This window comes from Mus caroli, chromosome 1 (assembly GCF_900094665.2).
Source record: "Mus caroli chromosome 1, CAROLI_EIJ_v1.1, whole genome shotgun sequence".
Taxonomy (NCBI): Eukaryota; Metazoa; Chordata; class Mammalia; order Rodentia; family Muridae; genus Mus; species Mus caroli.
In genome coordinates this window covers 161,525,641-161,533,685 of record NC_034570.1, presented here as the reverse complement: position 1 = coordinate 161,533,685, position 8,045 = coordinate 161,525,641, and the positions used below count along the sequence as shown (strand labels likewise).

General features: G+C 47.5%; 1 protein-coding gene across 2 annotated transcripts in view; it reads right to left on the bottom strand.

Annotated features, from left to right (window-relative positions):
- Positions 1-1,886, bottom strand: part of B4galt3 (beta-1,4-galactosyltransferase 3) — a 7,122-nt gene extending 5,236 nt beyond the window's left edge. The window contains exons 1-4 of one of the 2 annotated variants that reach the window (XM_029479315.1): positions 1,800-1,867; positions 1,305-1,526; positions 850-1,019; positions 228-522 (exon numbers count right to left, since the gene is read on the bottom strand). In XM_029479315.1, coding sequence (XP_029335175.1) covers positions 228-486 — 259 coding nt within the window. In that variant the 5' untranslated portion in view covers positions 487-522; positions 850-1,019; positions 1,305-1,526; positions 1,800-1,867. Of the gene's footprint in view, positions 1-227; positions 523-849; positions 1,020-1,304; positions 1,527-1,799 lie in introns of both variants that reach the window. The other variant, XM_021170636.1, reaches the window with a different exon arrangement.
- Between the last annotated feature and the right edge of the window lie 6,159 nt (positions 1,887-8,045).

Genomic DNA, 8,045 nt, shown 5'->3' with positions numbered 1-8,045 from the left:
GGTTGTGAGCCACCATGTGGTTGCTGGGATTTGAACTCTGGACCTTCGGAAGAGCAGTCGGGTGCTCTTACCCACTGAGCCATCTCACCAGCCCCGCCTGCCTACCTCTTAATTCACAACATTGGCCCACCTTAGAGTCCATTAGACTAAGGCTCACTGCATGCCTGCCCAAGACTCCCTGCCCCCAAACCTTGTTCTCTTCTTCACCTTCTTTCCTTTCTACTCACCTAAGAAGGGTGATCTTTCTGGACAGTAGGGCAAAGCTTGAGCTGGAGGAACCCCTGCAGCTCCAGGGGCTGCAGGCAAGTGACTGAGGTTACTATAGACATCGTGGGGGTGAGAATAGTCGAATGTTGGGCCCGGATCTCGACCAAACAGGGCACTAAGACTTCGGAAGCCCCCTAGTGACAGATACATCATCACTGCCAGTTGGGAGCCCACAAGCAGGGCCAATGTACAGGGTCTCTCCAGCAGCCTCCGCAACATCCTGACTTGAGAGCTAGGTAAGGAGTGAAGGGATTTCTGGAAGCAAACAGGAAGAGAGCAAGCCAGAAGAGACATCAGCAGCAGGTAAGGAGATGAAAGCGAGGCCAGGGAAAGGAAGGGGAAAAAAAAAAAAAAAACAGGCAGGGAACAAAGTCACAGAAAGGAACACTGGTGTGATCAATCAAAAATAAATAACAATAAAAAAGGAAGGTAAGCAACTACCAGCAAGTTTCATCCACTTCTCCCAAAGCACTCCCAGCAGCTACTCTGTATCTCTACCCTCAAGAAGGCTTACATCATTCAAGTCCCAAGTCCACTTCAGAAGTCCTTTCAGGCTTCCTGAGGGAAGAGACACACACGCACCTGTGTTCAAGCTGTCTTCTTCCGGATCGTGGGGGCTCCAGGAGGTCCCCGGGGAGCAGAGATATGAGGCATTATCTCAAATTGGAATTGTCACAGAGGCCAGAAAAAAGCATTCCAACAGCCAATTTGGAACCAGCGGGAACCAGAAATGAGCAAGGATAACCAGTCACCTGTACAACAGAGTTCGGGAAGAAACAACTTTGCCATCATGGGAAGTGAGGGAAAGTGATTGGAAAGTGAAAGTTCCTAGGTTCTCAGGTTACCTGCAGCTGGGTTGTGTCAGGTCCGTAACTAACCCTCTATACTCCAACAAAACGAGCTGGTTTGGGCGTGGGGACAGAGAAATGAATGAAGGCACCAAACAACAGCAACCCCAACTATTAGAGAGGCAAGACATACGTAACGGGACTTTGGAGTGGCCAGAAAACAGAACAAAATAGGGAACAGGTTCTTACTGTTCTTTAGGTGCCGGGGAGCGCCTCCGCAGGTATAGGGTGCTTGGTCACCTGGGAGCCGCTGGCAACAGCTCTGGAGCGTGGCCCGGAGAAGGGTGGAGGTGGCGTCCTCTCCCCTTCCACCTTTCCTAGCACTAATGGGGGTGGGGAGGAGCGTTCCAGGTGAAGGGACCAGAGCGGAAGGGCTGGGACAGGATCGGCCCAGGATCTGGGCCCGCTCACCTGGAAGGGCGTGGTCGGTCAGAGCCTTGCACGCGGAGGGACGGGGATTAGAACCCTATTCTCCTCGAACACGCCCATCCCACCCCGGTCTCTTGTGCTTGCCCCTACGGTGCAAAGTGAAAGCAACCGGCCCGCGTCCACATTTCCATCCGAGACCCTGTCCGTGCTCAATCTGATTTTTTAGCCTTGACTCAGAACTTCTTCTCTTCCCGCCCCCGACCTCCCCAACCTTTCTCCGAGGACTCTCTCTCCGTGGTCCCCAGCCCACCATACCTGGTCTGCTCCCCGTCGTCACCGCCACCCGGACAACCGGGCAGGTATCGCTGCAGCCATCTTGGAAGCGGGCGCTGGGGCGGGGCCTGACGTCACGGGGCGGGGCCTCGGGGGATCCAGGCGCAGAGGCCCCCCCACCTCCAAGCCTGCCAGTCCTTAGTGGGTGGCCCGCATCGCGGAGGAGCACATGGGTGGTGCGAGAAGCCTCAGATCTCGGTGCTTCCTCTGGACTTCGCAGTCTTCTAACGGGGTTCCATTGCCCACCTCAGTTTTAAAAACCCAGCAGCTCAAAGCCCTTGTTTTTCAGTAAAGCTAAGAGACACTTTCTCCGTTTCGGACTACCTCACCCAGGGATCAGCTGAAGCCTTACCCCAGGGTGTTAATGGCGTCCGCTGGAGTCTAGTGCTACTTAGTATCAAAGTTGTTCCTCACTAAAGCTACTGTAACACGCATTCTGTATCCCCATGGTATCTCACAGGCCTTGAAATGGAAGTTAGCGAACAATGAAACATACAACGTGGAGGGAAAGGCAGCATAGGCTCCGATGTAAATATGTTTTCCTAGATATTAGACTAAAATAGACACTACAACGATATATTTAATCCTGTGACTTACTGTTTACTTACTCCAGCCCCTAGCTTACTGTTTTTTAGAAACAAATATTTATTGCTGAGGAAACAATAAAACCAATTACTTGGGGTGTCTGCCTCAAACAGAGCACCATCTCCTGCGGTGTGGGGGCTGCTGGCCGGGAGAGTGCGGAGGGGCTACATACAAACAGTACAAGCAATGATCATAATGACCCAGAAAGGTCACCTCATTCATATATGTTGCAATCCCGGCAGGCTTTTCAGAAATAGTCATGTCTAATGGAAACCTGAAAGACTTGTCTGCGGCATATCCCGCTTTAAAAATTGTTCTCATGAAAGTTATTTTACGTAGGGAGGTGGTGGCGCAAGCCCTTAATCCCAGCACTTGGGAGGCAGAGGCAGGTGCCTCTGAGTTCAAGGCCAGCCTGGTCTACAGCGTGAGTTCCAGGACAGCCAGGGCTATACAGAGAAACCCTGTCTACCAAGCCAAACAAGCACGTGTTGTACCACCAACCCCTTGATATTTGATCACCACCATCTGCCTGAAATAAGAATCCTGTCAAGTCAGCTTACCACACATCCCTCATTCTCTGCTCGGATTGTCCTCCCTGATGCTTACTGTCTCTGCCTGCTAATCTAGGCCTAGTCCTGGAAACTTGTAGAATCTATAAATCTAATCTAGGCCTATAATGTTTTCAGCTCTGAGACTTAGTGCTGAATAAGCTCACCCTTTTCTCGTTCTTTCTGAACTCTGTTGGCTGGTGTAACTTCGTGGTTCTGGCTCAAGCTCCTTTCCAAGCGGACTGATTTAAATTGGTTTCTCTTCTCAGCCTCTGACTGTATTCATTTATAAGCTCTGCCTGGCCTCATATTAACTTTGGCAATATGTTTTGATCTTCTGGCTCCTTCTCATTCTCTGACTCATTCTGTCTTGTGTCTAGCCTGTTCTCTCTTTCTGCAACCTGTCTCTGTACAACTGTCCCAGTCAAACTGCCTCTGTCCCCACTGCCCCTCAAGTAGCTTCCCTTTCCTCTCTCTTCTTGAGACAATCGGGCACACCCTGTTCTGTCAGATCTTTCTCTAACTTGTCACTTTGTCTGCCACTCATTTAGACATCCCTTTCAATCATGGATACTTCCTTCTACAAACTAACTTTACCTTCTTTGTTCGGGGATTAAAGGTGTGTACTAAGGGCATGTCCATATCCAGCCAGAGGGGATTAAAGGTGTGTGCTAAGGGTGAGCCACACCACAAATAGGAACAGTTTTGCTGTAAACAACATGATCTTGGGGTTCTCAGTGTGATCAAGTATCCTGCAGCATCCCTCTAGTCCTTGATGTCCTTTTATGGGGGGAGGGCGGGGTTGAGACAGGGTTTCTCTGTGTAGCCCTGGCTGTTCTGGAACTCACTTTGTAGACCAGACTGGCCTCGAACTCAGAAATCCTCCTGCCTCTGCCTCCCAAGTGCTGGGAAAAGTATTAGTAGACAGCATATTTTTTATTCTAAACATTAATAGTGAACACAAACTAGGAATTGAGTAGAAGCTCTGATTTTTTAGCTTAGGGCTTAGTTTTTGGAGGTGGGGTAGTCAGAGAACAACTTTGTGGAGTTGATCCTCTTCCACCTTCACCTGGGTTCCAGGATTAACTGAGGTTGCTGGGTTGACATCCTTGGTAGCGAATACCTTTAACGCACAGAGCCACTTCACTGGCTTCACACCTGTTCTTCTGGCTGAGAGGGGGGTGGCTGTTGGTTTGTTTGACTTGTTTTTGTTTTTTGGAGGAGCTCACGGTAGCAGAAGAGTCAGACTTACACAGATTATTGGTATGTGGGTTTTTTTCCCAGAGGATCCTCTCCTGAGGCTGCTCCACTGCTGCTTCCTCCTTCTTGTTGGGGCTGCTTCTGTTTCCTTCCTTTTGTTCTGAGATGGGGGTCTCCTGTGGTCTATGTTAGCTTGGAATAACTGGTCCCCTTGCCTCTAACCTTCAGGGCTGACTTTACAGACATGTGTCAGCAGACTCAGCCACTCTGTTTTTCTGTTTCCGGTTTGGTTTGGTTTCATCTACAGGTGGTCCCATCTGAACTGGTGTTCTGCCTCAGCCTCTTGATTTTGGGGAATTATAGGCATGAGCCACTATATCTGGCAGTTAGGGTTCTATTCTTGCATAACTGACTTTCATGTTTTATTATTATTAATTATTATTATTAATATTATTATTATTTGCTTGATTTAGGTGTGTGCATAGTGGCACAGGTATATGCATGCATGTAGACGTAGTGAGAATTTTGGTTTNTTTTTTTTTTTTTTTTAAAGATTTTATTTATTTATTATATGTAAGTACACTGTAGCTGTCTTCAGACACTCCAGAAGAGGGCACCAGATCTCGTTGCGGATGGTTGTGAGCCACCATGTGGTTGCTGGGATTTGAACTCTGGACCTTCGGAAGAGCAGTCGGGTGCTCTTACCCACTGAGCCATCTCACCAGCCCCCGAATTTTGGTTTCTTTAAAAAACACAGAAATATTATAGGAAAATGTTTGTTCAGTTTTAATCCCAGGTGTGGGAGAGGAAGGAGAGGAAGAGAGGGGAAGGGAGGGGAAGGGAGAGGAAGGGAGCCATTTCACAGCACGTGACTATGGCTTGCCTTGAGCTCTAATAGGGACATGGTCTTGCCAGCTGCAGATGGTTTCTGAGAGTGTGTGACATTTGGAATTCTGGAGACTTTTCAGAGGGTCTATAAATGCTAGAGCCCTGATAGACAGGACTGGTTGCTGTTAGTTTTGGTTTATTAAATAGTCATGCACAAAGAAGAAACAAGAAGAAATTAGATATCTTGACAGCAAAGATCAAACTTGCCCCAAGGACTCCACACCCCTAATCAGCAGGAAGTAATATAACAATATTATCACCGCATTTCCTACCCTTGACTTTATTTGGGGATTTCTTTCTCTCTGTCTCACCTCTATCCTTCTTTCTCTTCTATCTAGTGTTAGGGGGTTAAAAGGGGAGAAGTGGGGTGGAAATGGTTAAAAGAAAAAAAGGACCCACAAAGTAGTCAAAAGTTTGGCTACATGTGGAGGCTATTTTAGTGACAATTTTGGAGTTTTGGTTCCTTTTAAAAAACACAGAAATATTATAAGAATATGTTTTTGTTTTAATCCCAGGTGTGGAGATGTGGGGCTGCTTCAAAGCTGCTGACTATGATTTGCCTTGTGCTCTATCAGAGGTGTTATTTTGCCAGCTGCAGATGGTTTCTGCGATTCTGTGACATTTGGAATTCTGGAGACTTTTCAGAGGGTCTATAAATGCTAGGGCCCTGAAAGGCAGGGTGGGTGGTTGTTGGATGTGGTTTGTTAAGTTGTCATGTACAAAGAAGGAAGAAGAAGAAAGAGGAGGAGGAGGGAGAGGAAGAGGAGAGAGGAAGGGAGAGGAAAGGAGAGGAAGGAGAGGAAGGGAGAGGGAGGAAGGGAGAGGGAGGACGGAGAAGAAGGGAGAAGAAGAGGAGGAGGAGGAAGAGGAGGAGGGGGAGAGGAGGAGGAGGAGGAGGAAGAAGAAGAAGAAGAAGAAGAAGAAGAAGAAGAAGAAGAAGAAGAAGAAGAAGAAGAAGAAGAAGAAGAGATTATATACCCTGGTGGTGAAGATCAAACTTACCTCAATGAAACAACACCCCTAATAAGCAAGAAGTAGTCTAATGATAGCATCACCCCCTTCTGACCCCTGACTTTATTCAGGGTACTCTTTCCTTTCCCCTCTATCCTTTTTTCTCTCCTCTGTAGTGTTAGGGGGTTGAAAGAGAAGAAAAAGGGTGGAGAAGGTTGGAAGAAAGCAGAACTCACAAAGCAGCTACAGAGGCTGTAAGTCAGCTCTGGGCATTGTTCCTTAGGAGCTGTTTACATTGTTTGGTTTTGATTTTTAAAAAAGAATTAGATTTCTTTTTCATGTATGAATGTTTTATCTTCATGTATGTATGCCACATGCATGCCGGGTACCCACAGCAAGCCAGAAGAGGGTCTTGGAGCCCCTGGAATTAGAGTTACAGGTGGCGGTGAGCCACTATATGGGTGCTGGGAATCAAACCCCAGTCTTCCGCAAAAACAACTGGGTCATCTCTCCAGCTCTCATTAGAATATTTTTATTTTATGTGTGTGTGCTCACTTGCCTATATGCCTGCCTATGTATGTATGCATACTAAGTGGTGCCTAGGGCCTGGAAAAGCCCGAGAGGCCATCAGGTCACCCAGAATCGGAGTTACAGATGCTTGTAAGTTGTGGTCTTCAAGAGCAGCTAGTACCACTGAACCATCAGCGCTTCACATTTCTTCTTTCTCTCTCTCTCCTTTTCTTTTCTTTTCTTTTCTTTCGATTAGATCTTTCACTGAAACCTGGGATTTGCTATGTAGGCTAGACTGGCTGGCTAGCTACTTTCAGATCTACCTGCCCCACCCCCAAGTGCTAGGATTCAAGTATATAACTTGTGGGCTGGAGAGATGGCTCAGTGGTTACGAGCTTTGGCTGCTCTTCCAGAGATCCTGAGTTCAATTCCCAGCAACCACATGCTGGCTCACAACCATCTCTCCTGCGATCTGATGCCCTCTTCTGGCATACTGGTGTACATGCAGATAGGTAGAGCAAATACAATAAAATCCTAAAACAAGTTCATGTGGTATGCACCTTGCCAGCGGAACTGCCTCCTTAGACCCTTCTTTTCTACTTTTCTTTTTTTTTCGAGACAGGGTTTCTCTGTATAGCCCTGGAACTCACTTTGTAGACCAGGCTGGCCTCGAACTCAGAAATCTGCCTGCCTCTGCCTCCCAAGTGCTGGGAATAAAGGCATGTGCCACCACGCCCGACACTCTTTTCTACTTTTTAAGGCAGGGTCTTCTTCATCTTTCTTTTTTCTTTTGTTCATTTTGTTGGTGTGGTTTGGTTTGGTGTTTTTTTTTTAGACAGAGTTTCTCTGTGTAGCCCTGGCTTTCCTGGAACTCACTTTGTAAACAGGATGGCCTCGAGCTCAGAGATCCACCTGCCTCTGTTGCCTTTTAGTGCTAACATAAAAGGCGTACACCAGCACACCTGGCTTGAGTTGGAGTCTTCTTACGTAGCTGGGACTGGTCTTGAGTTCCTGGCAGGTCTCCATCCTCAGCTTCCTGAGTGCTGGAATTACAGTAATATACCACCACACCCAGCAGGGTTTTCCCTGATTCACTTCCTCTGCCCTCTCTCCTCTCTTTCTCCTCTTCTCCTCCACTTCTTCTCCCAGCCCCTGTTCTCTTTCATGAATATTTGTATATGCATTATCAAGAGAATGTGCCTAACATCATGTCTCTATCAGAGCGTGTGTGTGTGTGTGTGTGTGTGTGTGTGTGTGTGAAAAATGTGTGTCACTGTAAGAGCTTATATGGCTTTTTGTTAGTTAAAGACTATAATGGATGCTTAAATACACTTCCACCCCTCCTCCTTTCCTTCCCAAGGCTAATTAAGAGCTTGGAGCCTGTCCCCATATAAGGTCCTGTCTGGGGATGTTGTTGAACATTGTTGCTCCCCCTCCTCCTCTGACTCCCCTTTTTCTGAGCATATTTAGAGCTGGTAGTTTCCTCCAGCTGTCAGCTGGTTGCTCTTGCTGCCAAAGATTTTGGCTTCTCCCCCCCCCCCCCCCC